General features: G+C 39.0%; 1 protein-coding gene across 1 annotated transcript in view; it reads left to right on the top strand.

Moving 5' to 3' along the window:
- The first annotated feature begins 633 nt into the window (after nt 1-633).
- The window catches only part of LOC109092703 (NLR family CARD domain-containing protein 3-like), an 86278-nt gene continuing 67031 nt past the window's right edge, over nt 634-19880 (top strand). The window contains exons 1-5 of the mRNA XM_042745323.1: nt 634-918; nt 3812-3897; nt 4213-4329; nt 13272-13331; nt 13419-15212. Of these exons, the coding sequence (XP_042601257.1) occupies nt 3848-3897; nt 4213-4329; nt 13272-13331; nt 13419-15212 (2021 nt within the window). The 5' untranslated portion in view covers nt 634-918; nt 3812-3847. The remainder of the gene's footprint in view (nt 919-3811; nt 3898-4212; nt 4330-13271; nt 13332-13418; nt 15213-19880) is intronic.

Genomic DNA, 19880 nt, shown 5'->3' with positions numbered 1-19880 from the left:
TCAGAGATAGAAACCTGATCATTAGTGAATGGATTTGCATTATTCTTGTAAATCTGCTTTGACAGAGCATGTACTGTAAATAAATAAATACATAAATAAAGATACATTTAGTTGGTTTGTACTGTGTATGAATTCAGTATTTTCCTAGTTATTTTACTGTGTTCTGGAAAATAATGCTTTATTGATAATAATACGATGAAATATTAAAAGGTAGTTTAATACGTTTACTTACAGACCAAACAGTCTCTTTGTGAAGCTGCATCGGTTCAGAGAATCAGAGCTGAAATCTGCTGCTCAGACTGTTGAGATCAGATGGAAATCATCAGAGATCTTGTTGAAAATAAATGTCAGTCCCTCTAAACATCAGACACAGCTGTATGTGGAGCCACACAGTCAGAAGCAGCACAGTATTTGGTGGAAAGTTTTCTCTTTTTATTTCTTATGTCCTCATTAATGACTGTATCTGGACTCTAAAATCTTTATCCAAGTGTCTGCAAGCTAATAGACCGACATCTTCTGACAGCTCAGTCTGCTTTAATAGAAAAACCAGCAGAGGGCAATAAAGAGCAGTGATCCTCATCAGAGTGGGAGGCTCCATATTTCCAGACTCAGGAAGCTCACCTGTGTGGGAATGATGCTTTCGGTTTTGTTTTGCTCGGATCTCGCTAAAGCTGCAGTGGTTTAGACACACACAAAACTCAAAAATACTGGGTTCAGACTGTTGGGTCATTTTATTGGGTAGTTTTTAATATTTTACCGAGGTGCTGGGTAGTTTTTCTGTAACTAAGTTGTTGGGTGATTTTTAACGCTGGGTTGATCTTGTATCTGATGAAACATCCGAGAGTTACAGTCAGAAGAACACAGAAGAGAGCTGTTCTCAGCGCCGTCGATTTGGTGCACTTCTTCAGCGAAATAAAGGTTTGTATACATTTAATATTTCATTTATAAAGTCGCTTCGCTCGATGGAAACGCCTTTTGTCTTGCATAACAGAAATGGATTTTATTATATATTCGTCATGACTTTGGCATTCAATTATTAAAGAATGAAACAGTACAGCCACATGAAAATCAACAAAGTAGTATTTGGGGAGATGTAGAAAAAGAATCTGGTGGAGTTTGCAGAAAACTATTTGATTTAATATTTTTATGATTTTTTAAAATATGAATGTATAGCGAGGTAAATAGCATTAGTAATGATTTTGGCAAGCAGTTATTAAAGAATGAAACAGTACAGCAACATGAAAATGCGCAGCCGGCATTTCAATGTTGATTCAGCGTTGAAACAACGTCAGGTACCAGGGTTGAATCAACGTTGAATAACCTTTCGATTTTGCAGATTGGATCAACGTTGATAACACGACGTTGTTTCACCGTCGTACCTTGCACCATGTAGCCTATAAATACACCTTTGTATGTTCAATTAGATCCTAGTTTGAATTTAGATCAACACTGTACATGATAAAGGCTAGAAATCAAATGACTGGCAGCAAGGGCTTCACAATCAACTTCAATAAACTACCACATGCTCATAATTGTAAAACAACAGTTTTATTTTGGAAACATACTGTATAAAACAGATGAAAATAAACACAAACTTTATTTTGCAGAGTATGTATGGATGTATTGTTAAAAACATGTAGAAGAACAATCCAAATACAATAATATTTAAAGGTTTTTGTTAAATAATTTGGCATATCTTTGCATATAAATGCATATTTTGTGCGGCACTTGAAAAAGAAACCTTTGTACCTTTATGACTGAAACCAGCTGATCTTTTATTGTCCCTTTATTGTCCTTTCTGACGCCGTCCTCTCCACTCTCTCCCACTTGTGCACTTTCTGTACTGTTCTGTATAAATAAAAACATCAAAAATAAGTCCTCATAAAATATCAACTTTGATATTGTGAAATATATTTAACTGAAAACTGAATGCAAAATAAATCACACGATATTTTCAATTTACACTTCAGTAACAGTGGGGTTGGAAACAAATTGCACAACACTATTCATTAAACACTTATTTAATGTATTCAGATGAAAGTTTACAATATTAACAAATTATTCACAAGCAGTGTTTTCAGAGCCCCCAGTTGCACTGTTTAATCAGAACACTAGAAATACAGTGTAGTAAAACAAGTATGCTGTGCTCCTGTAGCTCAAGTGGTAGAGCATTGCGTTAACAAGTGCAAGGTTGGGGGTTCAATTCCCCGGGAACACATGATAGGTAAAAATTGATAGCCTGAATGCACTGTAAGTCGCTTTGGATAAAAGCGTCTGCTAAATGCATAAATTTAATTTAATTTAATTTTAAGTACATTTTTATTAAACTAAGTAAAATCACAACCTATCACAAAAGGTCAATGAATCTCTACCAGAAGTGACAGTGCAATGTAGTAGATGAACAATTTCTTACCAATGTTTCAAGAATAAGCTGGATCCTTAATGACTCTACAAGGGGAAAGAAGAAATGGTTTACTGAAAAGTTCTTAAAAAGCAGGATTTCATTTTATACCATTTCTTTAAACCAGTGGTTCTCAAACTTTTTATACCAAGTACTACTTCAGAAAATATCTGTCTCTCTAAGTTCCACCATAATGACCAACATTAAATTTCACGCAGCCTAGTAGGCCTAACTATTCAGCTACAGTTCAAAAATGAGGCAGTTTTATTCCTAATAAGAATATTTATTGTTGTCAGCCACTTTAACATTGTAAATACACAGTTCGAGCATTAAAATTGCACTGTGCTTACATACAGGTAAATGAAAACTTAAAGGTTAAATTAAAATGTGTTATAACGTGTTTTGAAAAAAAATGTGTTTTGTTCTCCATTGACATATCACGACTCAAATTCGCTCAAAAAAAAAAAAAAATGTAACAGGCAAATATTAAATAATTCGGGACCGACCGAGCAGTTACAACGAGCAGCAGCTCACAGTCAGCCGCCTCACTCACAGAAAGACGATAATAACCGTCATATTTTCAAATGTAGAAAGGCGCGAACCATTTCATTGTCCAGTGTCCTGGATGACAGCCAGATTAACCAATCATGCAGTAAAGCAATAAAGTAAAACCACCAATAGGAATTGTTTCAGTGTGATAAAGCAGCGAAATGTATTTAGTTTTATTGTTGTTAATAATGATAATATTTAACATATAGCCTACCTTTAGATTTTAGAATAGGTATCATGATTAAAATATTGTAAAATGCTATTAAAATAATAATAATCGTAAATAATTTAATATAAATAATTTAAAAGTTTGTTAACCTTTTTCAACCATTTAGCGTTAAACATTTTCAACATTGTTTCAACGTTAAAACAACCGTCATTATTTCAACCATATTTCAATGTTGAAGGTCGGTCATGTGCCGGCTGGATGACCACAGGGGGAGATGTAGAACAAGAATTTGCAGAAAACAGTTTTATTTTATTTTTTTCTTTATGAATTTTTTAAATATGTCTACCAACACCAAGTGTCTCAGGCCGAAACATGCAAAAAACATCATTGCAAATGTTTTATTGAAAGTGTAATACATTAAATACAATTGAAATAATACAATACCATTAAATAAGATGTGCCTGTATAATGTTTCTTTCTGTGTAAACTAAAGTCAATATCTAACTGAAAAAGAATATCTGCTGATTCAGATGATGTCAGTTCTGAACATATACAATAATATGATGACAAATCTAATTAAGCCAGAAGTGAAATCTTGATTACTGATTAGATATCAGAAGTCAGAGTCTTTTGTTTTCTATAAACAAACACTTCTTGTATTTTGTTGTATCTGAGTGTTTCTGTCTCATCAGACGTATCTGTGCAGCTTCATGAAGACTGAATGAATCATGGAGGACACACAAGCATTCAGAGATGGAGATGTTTCTCCAGGATGCAGGTATGTCAAAGTCTTCAAATGATCTTACACTGTACACCACATAACCAGGGTGTTTAGGACTTTAAATACTGACACCAAAACACCAAAGACACCACAGACAGATAGACAGCTGGATGGATAGATGACATTATCCCTGGACAGTGTCATCACTCTTCAACATATCTTCAGCTTCATTTAGTTCTTCCTTTATTTCAGCATATTTATTTTTTGGATAGAAAACATTCTCGTGTTAAATTTATTTTCATGTAAAATCAACCAGTTGGATTCTTGTTTCTACTATATTATCTCTTTTCCAATGTTTCTATTCTTTTAAAGTCAATTTCAGGGGGACAGATCAAACTCACCAGAGCCCAGCTGTGTGTCCATGAAGAGTAACCAGTCTATAGATAAAATAATACATTTTCAGGGAAGACACACATCACCTGATCTCAGGTACAACATTTTTTATCTAAATTACAGCATCTATTAAATTACAGCACATGAAACAGCTCCATCACTTTAATAGAAAAATACATCAACAGAACAGAAGTCACTGCTATCTGTCCCTAATAATACAGTACACTATGACAAACTATCTGTACTCAGAGATTTAAAATCTGAGAGCCATCTTGACTTGTTACAGACACAGTGAACACATCCTGACTGTAGATACGGGCGAGCAGAAGAAAACAGACATCCTGCTGCCCTGTGTCACTAAGACCATCAAACTTTAAAGTTAACTTAACCAAAAATATAAAACTCCTTTTTTGGCAATTATTTTGAGATATGGTTAAAAGCAGTGGTGGGCCGTCAGGGTCAGCAGGGCCTTCTCGGCTTGCCCTATAAAAAATAAAATTGTTTTTATTATTATTATTATTATTATTTAGGTATCATTTTCATTTGTGTAATGTCCACAAAACGGCCTATGATTAGTTTCGTTGAGGTTGAACTGTAATATCATACATAAAAAAAAGTCTGCAGCCAGCACATAGACTGTATAAAAACAGGGCCAGCACTACAGATAGTGCTTCCCTTTTGTTCAAAGACGTCGCATCTGATTTGTAACGAGCATTAGCGACAGAATCATCAGCCAATCAAATTTTGACATTCCATGACAGCACGCCCTCTGATTCCAGTGACGTGCCCAGTGCTTCCCTCAGCTAGGGTTGCCAGGTTTTCTCGACAAAACCCACCCATTCGCGTTTCGAGGTGTCCAGGAGTAAAAAAACACATTTTTTGGCAGGGTTCCCCTGGTAAAATTCACATTCCAGGGGCTAAATATCAGGTCATTGAGGTCGCTTCAACCAGCAGACATGAAAAAAACAACTCGCGGCAGCATTGTTAAAGTAGCCCAATTTGGCAACACTGCGTCCATAGTTTAGTTCGGAACGGCGCCTCTACACCAGACCTTGTTGCCGATCTGCCTTTTTCAAGGCACTCTTTTGCAGACAAAAGAGGAATAACTGATAAAGGATAAACTACTCAAACTTAATTCGCTAACAACGGTTTTGTGCGCCATTTCAAAGATTGCACCTATAAGTGGCTAACAGTTAGCACAGAGCACAACAAGTTATTTGGCCATGTTTATTTTTTTTAATACGAGTAAAGGGACATGGAATGACAGACGCACAGACTTTATTTACAAGTGAGAGGTGAGTGCTTTATGATTTGACGAGTATTGAATCATACACATTGTTATGGAGGTGTACGTGTTGTTTGATAATACTGTGGTGTGTGGATGTCCAGCATTTGTACAGTTCTGCTGCTGTGGGTGCGTCATCATTTTAGAGTGACGTGAATGTTCATAAGAGGCTGACTCCAGCTCCTTATTCGCCAGCTCATTAGCCGAACTATCCGTTCCACCTTAAAAAATGTTGGGTGGTTGTTAACCCTTCCCCCTCAGTGTTATTGGTTGTAGTTTTTTAAAGGAACAGTTGCACCAAAAATGGCATGCTTCAGACAGCAGTTAACATTGAACAGTAAAAATATATAGTTCTGTAAAAATGTATTGTTTGTTTCAATAAATGATGCATGTGACTAATTCAGGTAGAGTTCTTTTTTTATTTAAGCTCCATGCCTTACTCAGTGTCTTTTTCAACATACCCTGTATGAATGGAAAAATATTGTAATATTGTTTGCAGCTGTGATGTAATGGTTTTGTCATTTTAGATCTTTATTGGAATGTATCCAATACTGTAAAAGATTATATATATATATATATAATTTAACTGTCTCACAAAATCTTGTATTACTCCAATTTCTGATGTGCTGTTGAATAAACATGTGCCCTAGTCAACTGTATTCTGACAAAGCATGCTGGGCGTGTCATATTGAATTGAATTGAATTGAATACTTTATTGAACAACAACAATCAACACGAAGTGTTCAAAAGGATAAAAACACAAAAAGCCCATAGGCTTGTTTCCATTGTGGTCCTTAAGATGGAAGATGAGTAACAATACATGTACTAACAACATTGAGGACAATGAAGAAAGGGAGCATAACAAAAAACACTAATAAAAACACATTTAAAAAAAACAAAAAACAAAGACTAAATTCCCAAAAGACAAGCAGACACACAAGCAGACAATACAGTATTCCTACTACTTCAAGGAATTCTATTTCCTTACTTTTTTTTCTTTTTTTCCTCTTTATAAGTTTAATAACCATTTTTTTATTGAAGATTTAAAATGATAATAGGAAGAGCTCAACAGTTTAAGGTTTAAAGGTAAATCATTCCACAAGACAGCTGCAGAGTATAGGAAAGAGTACTTTCCCACACAGCTCTTAAAGCGGCAGGGCCTGTAATCTGTGGAACTCCCCCTGGTGCAGTAATTGTGCATATCACTAATTTTTGAAAAGTAATCACATAAATATTTGGGCGCCAGATTATTTCTTATCTTTATAAACTAAACACAGTTTAATTTGAGAAACCCTCTCCTCCACTCTGAGCCACCCAAGACTTGAGAAATGGTTAGGAAGAAGATGAGTTCTAGGATGTAATTTAAGGATCACTCTGATTAGTTTATTTTGACAGATCTGTAGCTTGTCTTTAAGACCTTTAGTAGTGCCTGTGTACCAAGATGTACAGGCATAGTCAAGATGACATTGAACAAGCGCATCAGCCAGGATTTTTAATGTTTTACTATCTAAGAGGCTGGATATTCTTGCCAGGAACTTAGTCCTTTGGCTTACCTTTGAGATAATTTTTCGAGCCATAAGCTCCCCTGATAGTTTGTTATCTAATATACAGCCCAAGTAAGTAACTGCTTCCTTGGCTGTAATTTCAATAATACCTACGACTACTCTGAACCCCATAGCCTTTTTCAGTTTATCTCTGGACCCAAAAAGAATTGATTCTGTTTTACCAAGGTGGATAGACAACTTGTTGTCTGTTAGCCAAACACTGAGGTTAACGAGTTCTAAACTAAGCAGCCTTTCCACCTCTGATTTGTCTTTATGAGAGACTAGAATAGCTGAGTCATCTGCAAATAAAAATAAATTACAGTTTATAGCTGACGACATATCATTGACATATAATAGAAAAAAAAGAGGACCCAAATTTGTTATTTCAAAGGTTCTCAAAAAAATGAGCACATAGAGGGCAAGAGGAATTTATTTTCCAATGAAACCCTGCATTAGAACATTTTCTGATGTTTTATTATGGAAATATGACCCAGAGAAAATGGCCTCTAAAGCAACTTTATGTGCCGACAAAGCATATTGAGTACGTCATATTTTTTTTATTTCAAAGGTTCTCAAAAAAAGGAGCACGTAGAGGGCAACAGTAATTCACTATCTAACGAAATCCTGCCTTAGAACATTTTCTGATGTTTTATTATGGAAATATGACCCAGAGAGAATGCCCTCCAAAGCAACTTCATGTGCCGACAAAGCATATTAGGCATGTCATAATTTTGATATTTCAAATGTTCTCAAAAAAAGGAGCATGTAGAGGGTAAGAGTAGTTCATGCTTGAAGTTCAGACTTGTTGCATTTAATTCCCTGAAAAGGATAAATAAAAGTGAAAAACAACAGCTGATTTGTGTCTCATTATTATATTAACTGAATAACAGTTCTTTTAAACAATTACACTGACATATATGTGTTTCAGGCCTATGTCATATTGAATTTTGTGTGTGTGTGTGTTTTATTGTGTGTATGTTTTAGTGTGTGTGAGTGTAAAGACAGCAGACTCCGTATGTCCATTTCAGGTGTGGCTGGTAACTAAATTATTATAATTTTACCAACGTGGGCGGGGTTCTGAACATCATATTTTCATAACAACACACAAGAAAATGTTGTAATTAGAGATTTCCTTTGAGAATGATTTCGTGTAATACTCTACATTCCCTTTTTTTGTTAAACTTTCAAATAATGTATGTTAGCACTCCATTAAAAGAAAGGACCTCTACAGCCCTGGAAGACAGCGGAGACCAGGACAACTAGATGAGCCCCAGAGACAGATCCCCTGTAAAGACCTTGTCTCAGACGACCACTGGGACAAGACCACAGGAAACATATGATTCTTCTGCACAATCTGACTTTGCTGCAGCCTGGTATTGAACTGCTGGTTTCGTCTGGTCAGAGGAGAACTGGCTTGCTTAGTTGGGGACACTTCATTTATAGTGATATCGTTGACTTGATTGCAAATGATTGCACAGATACTATTTAAACTGAACTGGGCTGAGTTTCCCAAAAGCTTCGTAAGGCTAAGAAGCTCGTAAAAACGATCGTACGATTGATCTTAATATTACGGTCTGTTTCCCAAAAGCATTGTAACTTAAGTAGCACTTGAAAATCATCGTAGATCTAGGAGTTCTCTGGAGTAATCGTAAAGCTCTAAGTTCATCGTAAGAAGACAGATTTATGCGGTCACCTGCAGGACAATCAGCAGATTACACCTTTAACTTGATTCAAGTGCAATGTGATTATAATTTGATTGTACTTTATTGTACACTTTATGACTCGTTTTCTTTATTTTTATATGCTTTTTTATTTTTTTATTAATTTATAAATGAAATAATTAAAAGGGGCAGAAAAAATAGAAATACACATCTAAATTAAATGACTGAAAAAAACTGTATATATATATATATATATATATATATATATATATATACTGTACTATGTAAAGTATAATATTATATACTTTAATATAATTTAATATTGTATTGTATTATAGTTATTATATCCAAGTTGTCTGTCTGGAACGCAGCATTAGGTTAACGTCAATAAACAATTGTGTACTACAATTAAGAGCCATTCTATAAGGTGACATTTCAGCACTTGACAAACGGATAGCGACTCCTAAGTATCACTTAAAGCACATCTACGTGCGACTGTGTTAAGTGCATTGTTGGGAAATGCACGTGAATCAATAATGAACGATCGTAAAATTACTCGTAGAAAACGCTCTCAAGCGCTAAGATCAATCTTTATCGAGAAACGCAGCCCTGAATGATGACATCACTGAATTCAATGATGAACTGCCTTTAACTGTCATTTTGCATTACTGACACACTGTTTTCCTATGTTGTTCAGTTGCTTTGACACAATCTTTTTTGTTTAAAGCGCTATATAAATAAAGGTGACCTGACTTGACTTCACTAATACAATGTCAACATACAAATGGGCGGGGTTCTGAGCTTCATATTTTTTATAACAAAACATCATAAAATGTTTTTATACAGGATTTCATTAGAGAATGAATTATGAATTAGTATTTTTTTTTTTTTTGGAGAACTTCTAAAATATTTAATTTGTGATGCCACTATGCTTTGTCTGCACATACATTTGCTTTGGAGGGCATTTTCTCTGGGTCATATTTCCATAATAAAACATCAGAAAATGTTCTAAGGCAGGATTTCGTTAGAGAGTGAATTACTCTTACCCTCTACGTGCTCCCTTTTTTGAGATCCTTTGAAATAACAGAATTATGACATGGCCACTATGCTTTGTCGCCTTTTTTGTGTTTTCAAAACAATGTTTAGTAAAAATCGATGTCTGTAATGTAGCAAAGTAAGAAACTGGTCTCAACTGATGGTTAGACAGTAACTTATACTTCGTTTAAACTAATAAAATTGGCCTTTTCCGCTTTCAACACGTCGAGCAAAATAAATTATTTTAGTTTAAGTTTTTATGCTCAATACAATGACGACAGTGTACACGGTGAGAATGAAGATCATAAGTAGGTCACCAACATACCTAGTTGTGCTGCCACACATCTGAAGTTCGTCGTTGTCGTCTTGTCCTCCCGTCTCCGAACACCTGCGTACATTCACATTGCGCATGCGCAGAGACTGCGTCAAGCGAGATGAAAACGAGTTGACGAAATTCTTCTTCTTAAAAAAAAAAAAAATTCTTCTTCTTCTCCTTCTTCTTTTAGTTTTCCTGCGGTTACAGGCCGAGTTGAAGAAAATGCAAGAGTTCTAGAACATATATTAATTGTTTCGTCCTATTTTGTAACTTAATTACTAAAAGCCATTAAATATTCCAAGTTCTGTATGATCTTTTGGGAAGCAGCAACAGCTAGAACACCTGCCAATAAGCTTAAATCTTATTGGTTGTTCATTTATTTTACAGCGCGAATGGAGGAAATTAAGAACATTTATTTTAAACCATAAACCATCAAACCATTGATATATATATTAATATATATATATACCATATATATATGGCTATAATATAATGGCTGTTAATATATATATATAGGCTACTGACAATTTCTGATCGTATTCACTATAAAACTGTATTCATTATGTTTTTTGTGCCAACCACATAGTTGTGTCAACAGCTTTGTCCAATACACTAGATGTTCTTAAGTTCGGTTTACTTAAGATGTTTAGTTTAACTACCGCATCCAACTGAAAGTTCATATAACACAGCCTAATCGAGTAAAACCAACAAATTTGCCAAAATCAGTTGTATTTACAAGCTTTTCTTAAGTAGATTCAGTGATTACTTTTTACAGTGTAGTTCATATTTCCATAATAAAACATCAGAAAATGTTCTAAGGCAGGATTTCGTTAGATAGTGAACTACTCTTACCCTCTACGTGCTCCCTTTTTTGAGATCCTTTGAAATAACAGAATTATGACATGGCCACTATGCTTTGTCGGCACATAAAGTTGCTTTAGAGGGCATTTTCTCTGGGTCATATTTCCATAATAAGACATCAGAAAATGGTTTAATTCAGGATTCCGTTAGATAGTGAACTACTGTTGCCCTCTACGTGCTCCTTTTTTTGAGAACCTTTGAAATAAAAAAAAATTATGACGTACTGAATATGCTTTGTCGGCACATAAAGTTGCTTTAGAGGGCATTTTCTCTGGGTCATATTTCCATAATAAAACATCAGAAAATGTTCTAAGGCAGGATTTCGTTAGATAGTGAACTACTCTTACCCTCTACGTGCTCCTTTTTTTGAGAACCTTTGAAATAACAAAATTATGACATGCCCAATATGCTTTTTCGGCACATAAAGTTGCTTTGGAGGGCATTCTCTCTGGGTCATATTTCCATAATAAGACATCAGAAAATGGTTTAATGCAGGATTTTGTTAGATAGTGAACTACTCTTACCCTCTACGTGCTCCTTTTTTTTGTGAACCTTTGAAATAAAAAAAAATTATGACGTACTGAATATGCTTTGTCGGCACATAAAGTTGCTTTAGAGGGCATTTTCTCTGGGTCATATTTCCATAATAAACATCAGAAGATGTTCTAATGCAGGGTTTCATTGGAAAATAAATTCCTCTTGCCCTCTATGTGCTCATTTTTTTGAGAACCTTTGAAATAACAAATTTATGACATGCCCAGTATTCTTTGTCAGAATACAGTTGACTAGGGCACATGTTTATTCAACAGCACATCAGAAATTGGAGTAATACAAGATTTCGTGAGACAGTTAAATTATATATATTATATATATATATAATCTTTTACAGTATTGGATAAATTCCAATAAAGATCTAAAATGACAAAACCATTACATCACAGCTGCAAACAATATTACAATATTTTTACATTCATACAGGGTATGTTGAAAAAGACACTGAGTAAGGCATGGAGCTTAAATAAAAAAAGAACTCTCCCTGAATTAGTCACATGCATCATTTATTGAAACAAACAATACATTTTTACAGAACTATATATTTTACTGTTCAATGTTAACTGCTGTCTGAAGCATGCCATTTTTGGTGCAACTGTTCCTTTAAAAAACTACAACCAATAACACTGAGGGGGAAGGGTTAACAACCACCCAACATTTTTTAAGGTGGAACGGATAGTTCGGCGAATAAGGAGCTGGCAAATAAGGAGCTTGAGTCAGCCTCGTAATGTTCATAGTGAATCGTGTATTGGTGGATTACTTTTACTGATCCATGTAGGGAAATTTACTCTGAATTTAACCCAACCTAATCTAGCCTACTGTTAAAATTGTTGATCAGCTGTCATTGTCATTGTTGTTGAGAACCTATGTGTGGTATAATATGCGCATTAAATATATATGGCTGCGTTAGCTGTTACAGAGATGTGTGTAAGATAGATGTGTCAGGGTATGTAGTTTACAGTTGCTTACTGAAGGCCCTTACTGAAACCCCACGTACAATACTGGTTAAAAGAAGCATTCATCTTATCTGTGGGTTATTAGGTTTTTGTTTGAAAAACAGAAGCATGTCAAATAGACTCTGATGTGATTCGTCAGTTTTAATAGCTCTGATAAGTAATTAACAATGTTAAATGCAGCTAAATTTTATTGTAAGAAAAACGCACAACAAATACATTATTTACCCCTGTTTGCACCTGCAAAGTGTCTATTAAACATTTTCCTGTGTGTTAATGTCAGTGTTTGACGTGTCGACTATCTGAGTTCTTGACACTTTCTCCTTGTAATTTCACTATATTCTCATCTCCATTATATTACTATTATATTTATGTTTTCAACATAAACTAATTTTAAAGCTTGTAAGATGATGAACTGCATTTTAAGCATTTTACTCCAAAATCATCAGGTACATCATTAAGCATCATTTTGTTTGATGGACATGGACATAGACCGGACCCTTGAAAAGTGTTTGGTTAACTAACCTCTGTTATAAGATCAACTGAGACACAGCTGCACATTCGAGAACAGTCCTTCAGTTTTGATGTCAACTAAACATAATAAAATCAACTGCGATTCTTTACCCTTTATTCTATTCTTTATACTGTTGTCTCAGTACTATTAATATTTTTATTAATAAAAAAATCTTTCTTTATTTCTACATTTCTTTCACCAAAAAAAACAAACAAACAAATGTAATATTTTTTGCTGGCTGAGCTAACACAGAATTGTTTCTGTTATCTCTACTCAATGGTATTGTCTCTGTTCTGTCCATATTTGTCCATAATTAGTGAGCAGTCTGTGGACACTCCAGGAACATTTACGGAAAAACATGTGTCATCTAATATGAGGTACAACATTTCTGACTAGATATAAAGATATCTGTCACTTTTTACTCATCTAATGTATGCTGTAATCTAGTATTTTATACTTTTCAGTCGTGACTCTCAACTGGACCAAAGCAGATTCAAATCAAATCTGCTGAAGAAGTTTGAGCATCTGTATGAAGGAACAGCGATGCAGGGAAGCCCAACTCTCCTGAATGAGATCTACACAGAGCTCTACATCACAGAGAGTGACAGTGGAGAGATCAATAATGAGCATGAGGTGAAACAGATTGAGACACAATCCAGGAGAGCAGCAACAGAGGACACAGCCATCAAATGCAATGACATCTTTAGAGCTTTACCTGGACAAGACAAAGCCATCAGAACTGTGCTGACAAAGGGAGTCGCTGGCATTGGAAAAACAGTCTCTGTGCAGAAGTTGATCCTGGACTGGGCTGAAGGGAAAGAGAATCAGGACATCCAGCTCATATTTCCACTTCCTTTCAGAGAAATCAACCTGATGAAGGACAAAACACTCAGTCTTTCAGATCTTCTTCATGTCTTTTTCCCTGAAACAAAAGAAATAGAAATATCCAGTGATGAATATAAAGTGTTGTTCATCTTTGATGGTCTGGATGAGTGTCGTCTGTCTCTGGACTTTAAGAGTAAAGTGAAACTGTGTAATATATCTGAATCAGCCTCAGTGGACGTGCTGCTGATGAACCTCATTGTGGGGAATCTGCTTCCCTCTGCTCTCATCTGGATCACCTCCAGACCAGCAGCAGCTGATCTCGTCCCCTCTGAGTGCGTCCATCGAGTGGCAGAGGTACGAGGCTTCAATGAGCCACAGAAGGAGGAATACTTCAGGAAGAGAATCAGTGATCAGAGTCTGGCCAATACAATCATCTCACACCTGAAGTCATCAAGGAGCCTCGACATCATGTGCCACATCCCAGTGTTCTGCTGGATCTCAGCTGCTGTTCTGGAGAAGATGTTGAGTCGAGCAGAGAGTGGAGAGATTCCCAAGACTCTCACTCAGATGTACACACACTTCCTGATCCTTCAGACCAACATCAAACATGAGAAGGACTATGAGAAGACAGTCAAAGATGAAGATATGATTGTCAAACTGGGGAAACTGTCTTTTCAGCAGCTTGTGAAAGGAAACCTGATCTTCTATGAGGAAGACCTGAGAGAGTGTGGCATTGATGAGACAGAAGCATCAGTGTACTCAGGATTGTGCACTCAGATCTTCAGAGAGGAGTTGGGCTTGTATCAGGGGAAAGTCTTCTGCTTTGTTCATCTGAGCATCCAGGAACATCTAGCAGCTCTATATGCACATCTCTCCTTTACAAAGAAGTACATAAATGTGTTTGGCCAAACCAAACAAAGTCTGTTATCTAAGATTTTAAACCAGAAAAAAAATGTTTCAGTATCTGAGCTGCATAAGAGAGCTGTAGATCAAGCTTTACGAAGTAAAAATGGACATCTGGACCTTTTCCTGCGTTTTCTTCTGGGTCTTTCACTGGAGTCCAATCAGACTCTCTTACGAGAACTACTGACACAGACAGGAAGCTGCTCCTACAGCAAAGAGGAAACAGTTAATTTCATCAAACAGAAGATCAGGGAGAATCACTCTTCAGAGAGATCCATCAATCTGTTCCACTGTCTGAATGAACTGGGAGATGATTCACTGATGCAGGAGATCCAGGGTTATCTGAGATCTAGACAAATAGGAGAAAACAAACTCTCCTCTTCACAGTGGTCAGCTCTGGTTTATGTGCTGCTGACATCAGAGCAGAAGATGGATGAGTTTAATCTGAAACAGTTTATCGGAGCCCAAAATCCAGCAGATGAAGTTCTTCAGAAGCTGCTGCCTGTGATTAAAGAATCCAGATCAGTTCAGTAAGTCACACTGACAACAATCACTACACTAAGAAAACATGATCACATTTAGCACTTTAGCATGTACTTTCTTACCAAAGCAGTAAAAGGAAAAAATCATATAATTTATATCATTGTTTCCTTAACTGAGAGACTGAAGAGCATTGAAACATAATATTGTGTTTAAAATATAACACATACCAACTTCTTACTGAACTGTTGTATAAAATCGCATTTAAACTCGTGATATTCGGGTCAAAAACACCACTCGTGTAATAGACTACTGCTCTCCCTGCTTGTATGATATCAATATTGTATGATATAAATATGCAGAGGTGGTTAGTAACGGATTAGCTTTACTTCGTTACTGTTCTTAAGTACATTTTCCAATATCTGTACTTTACTGGAGTAGTTTTATTTTTAGTAACTTTTACTTTACTACATTTCATAAAACATATTGTTACTCCTTATAATATATCACGTGATCCGACACGCAGAAGCAGTTTCTGATTCAAGAACTAAATGATTCTTTTCAATTAACCTTTTAAATCAGTTCGCAAATCGCATCAAACGATTCATTCACAAATTAGAATGATCAGATTGCAGCTGTTCAAGAGTCAAGAACTCACTGATTCAAATGAACCGTTTAGTGCGAGTCTCCAGTGAACTGAATTCACAAGTAAGAACTGGGAGATCTTGAGAGCGTGCGCGTGACTGATGCTGCTAACAGTAAGTTATTAATGTTGAATTTAAGGATTAATTATTGTAATTGAAAATCATATTTAGGTCAAAACTGTCATTTGTTTGTGAACTAAATCTGCTGTAAAGGGTGATCTATTTAAGCCCACTGAAATGCTTGAATGCAGACACATCAGCATCAGTGCCTCTTAGGTCAAAAAAATATTAAAATAACACAGATTAAATAAAATAAATCATGCATGTTCAAATTCCCGCAGCCATAACGTCAACAGTTTTAAATAAGTAAATATTGGTAGCTGATGCTAACTGTCTAGCTAACAAGCTTGCTGGTGCTAAGTTGAAGTAATTTTTAAAAATAAAGTTCAAATATTTTTATTCAACCACCTAGATAGATTACATCTGGGGGAAAAAAGAAAGGCTGTGATGTTCAGAACATGGTAACTACAGTAATTATCAAAGTGTGAAGTGATGCCCTCTGGGGGCATTGGGCCAGGAGTGTTTTTACACCACAGACAAGGTTTGAGAAGAAAAAAATCATTATGAAAATAATTATATTTTCCTTAAAATGTTCTTCCTAACTTCAGGCCTTATTCTCATGTCATATATTTCTTTGATGTTTTGTTAATAAATTAAGTTTTTATTATTTTTTTTTCTTCCTGGTGAAAATCTGATGGTCAGATGTGACCCTGGAGCACAAAAGCAGTCTTAAGTCTCTGGGGTATATTTGTAGCAAAAGCCAAAAATACATTGTATGTGTCAAAATGATAAATTTTTCTTTTATGGCAAAAATTATTAGGATATTAAGTAAAGATCATGTTCAATGAAGATATTTTGTAAATCTCCTACCATAAATATATCAAAACTTAATTTGTGATTAGTAATATGCATGGCTAAGAACTTCATTTAGAAAAATTTAAAGGTGATTTTCTCAATGTTTTGATTTTTTTGCACCCTCAGACTCCAGATTTTCAAATAGTTGTATCTCAGCCAAATATCATTCTTTCCTAACAGCTTATTTATTCAGCTTTTGGATGATGCATAAATCTCAATTTCGAAAAATTTACCCTTATGAATGGTTTTGTGGTCCAGGGTCACAAATCTGTTTTCTCTCAGGTACATCACAGTGTAAGCTTCACAGTGAACATCACTACATCACTCTCATCAGCGTAGTCCATATCAACAACAAAAATATGTTTTGACTCCATATAGTGGTATTTTTGAGAAAATTCCAGGTATTTTGAGCAGTAGGATTATAAAAAAAAATTTCTAATATAAAATGTAATTAAGTAGTGTGACGCGTGTCCCGAGCTCTCATCAGCGTCGCCCTGGAAACAGAGCAGGCACACCAGCAGCGTGTGACCGCCAGCCCTCACAGGACATGGACTTCACGGACCCACACAGCACTGCACCTTAAAGGAGAAGAGAAGGCCGAGCACTGAGCACCGGAAACCCCTCACGTTGGCTATTTCCCCTTCACATCTGTCAATAAAAATCCACCCTTCGGGGACCTTACCTTGATCCTTGTGTCGTGTGCTTCTTCACCCCGTCACACTGGTGGAGAATGCGGGCATTGCAGTGAAGTTACCGACCAGGATCCCACTACATCCACTATCACTGGGTTTGTTGACGGATGTTTTTTTCCGGATTGTTTTGCTCACGTCCCCTTCCTGTTTCCCTAGGTGGCGCTCCTCCCCCCCACGATGGAAGATCTGCTGAAGCACGTCACTGAGGTGAGCATCCCCCAGCAACAGATCATGGAGCACATGGCCTCCCGACAAGGGGAAACGGAACGAGAGCTCGCCGCCCTCCGCATGGCTGCCGCCCCGCGAACTCCGCTACCTGACCCCCGAGCCCAGGCTACCCAGCTCATCCCGAAGATGACAGGGCATGATGACATCGAGACCTTCCTTCAGATGTTTGAGCTGATCGCCGCCTGGGGGGCGTGGCCCAGGGACGAGTGGGCACGGATCGTGGCGCCGTTGCTGACGGGAGAGGCGCAATGGGCATACTTTATGCTTGGCCCCCGAGCGAAGCGGCTCGTATGAAGAGTTGAAAAAGGAGATCTTGGGACGGGTTGGACTGTCGCCCATTAGCGCCGCCCAACTGTTCCATGACTGGTCCTACAGTCCAAGGCGGCCCGCCCGTGCGCAAGTGACCGACCTCTCCCGCCTTGCCCAACATTGGCTACTGGCTGGGGGTCCCATCGCACACCAGGTAGCGGAGCGCGTAGTAGTGGACCGCCTCCTTCGGGCCCTTCCCCGCCCTCTACGGCAGGCGGCCGCTATGCGGAACCCCGCCAATGTCGACGAGCTGGTGGAGGCTATCGAGCTGGCGGAGGCCACCCAACACTGGGAGGCTGGGGAGGGAGCACCACCCTTTCCCCGAAGGGGGGTCCAGGAGCGACACGTGCCGGAGGGCACCCAGCGACCAGTCGGCAGGCCGGCGGTTCCCGGGCCACAGGATGAGCCCATGCCTACCAAAGCTCCCCATTCCCCTGAAAGCGCTTGGCTGGCAGGCTGTACCGTACACGCGGAACCTCCAAAGCAGGCCCCACGAGCTAAAGTGAAGATAAACGGCCGACCGGTCCTCGCCCTCCTCGATTCTGGCAGCGGGGTCACCCTTATCAGGCCGACAGTCGTTCCTCCACGGCCGGAACCCAAAGCCAGACTGTCCATCACCTGTGTCCATGGCGATACCAGGGAAGTACCGTCGTGGCGCGTCACTATCACGGCACCCCCTGGTGCCTGGCCAGTGGAAGTTGGGATGGTCAAGGATCTGCCTGTAACGGTCCTCCTCGGCAGGGATTGGCCGGGGTTCGACCGCCTCCGCTAGCCAGCCTGTCAGCCCCGCCGGAAACCGCTCCCAGCGCCGGACGACTACGAAGCCCCGATGGCACCCCGTGCTGCTGGCCTCGGACAGCCCCAGGGAGGGTGAGTCTTCCCGTCATAACCCTAACCTTTTCTATGACCTCTTCCAGCAGGTGGCTGGGGCTGGGGCCTTTGCCCGGGAGCAGCACGAGGATGACCACCTCAAATACTGCTGGGCCCAAGTGAGGGTCGCCGAAGGGAAGGATCTCCAACCGGCACCCCACCCAACACCGCACTTCGTGGTCAAAGACGGCCTGCTGTACTGTGTCGCACAGCGAAGGGGGGAGGAAAAAACCTTGCTGGTAGTCCCAAGGACCAAGACAGGAACGGTGATGGAGCTGGCGCATGCCCATCCCATGGCCGGCCACTTGGGAGCTCAAAACAGCATCCAACGCATCCGCGACCGTTTCCACTGGCCAGGCCTGGAGGCCGAAGTGAAGCGCTTCTGCATGGCCTGTCCCACCTGTCAACGGACGTCTCCACGCACCCCTCCCCCCAGCCCGCTGATTAGGCTGCCCATCATTGAGGTGCCCTTCGAGCGGATCGGATTGGACCTGGTAGGGCCGCTGCCAAAGTCCGCCCGGGGTCATGAACACATCCTGGTCATCCTGGACTACGCCACCCGCTACCCTGAGGCCATTCCCCTTCGCAAAGCCACCGCGAAAGTCATTGCCCAGGAGCTCTTCCTGCTGAGTAGTCGGGTCGGCCTACCATCCCAGATACTGACTGACCAGGGCACCCCCTTCATGTCCCGGGTGATGGCTGACCTCTGCAAGCTCCTCAAAATCAAGCAGCTCCGCACCACCGTATACCATCCGCAGACGGACGGCCTGGTCGAACGCTTCAATCAAACACTGAAGCAGATGCTGCTGCGAGTGGCTGTGGAGGACAAGCGCGACTGGGACAAGATGCTGCCCTACGTGTTGTTCGGCATTCGGGAGGTGCTCCAGGCTTCCACTGGATTTACCCCCTTCGAGCTCCTCTTCGGCCGGCAGCCCCGCGGCCTGCTAGATGTCGCCCGAGAAGCCTGGGAACAGCAGCCAGCCGTCCACCGCTCCACGATTGAGCATGTCCGGGAGATGTGGGAGAGGATCGACAGGGTCATGCCCATCGTCCGGGAGCA

Source organism: Cyprinus carpio, chromosome B19 (genome assembly GCF_018340385.1).
Source record: "Cyprinus carpio isolate SPL01 chromosome B19, ASM1834038v1, whole genome shotgun sequence".
Classification (NCBI taxonomy): Eukaryota; Metazoa; Chordata; class Actinopteri; order Cypriniformes; family Cyprinidae; genus Cyprinus; species Cyprinus carpio.
This window is presented reverse-complemented; position numbering and strand designations above follow the sequence as displayed.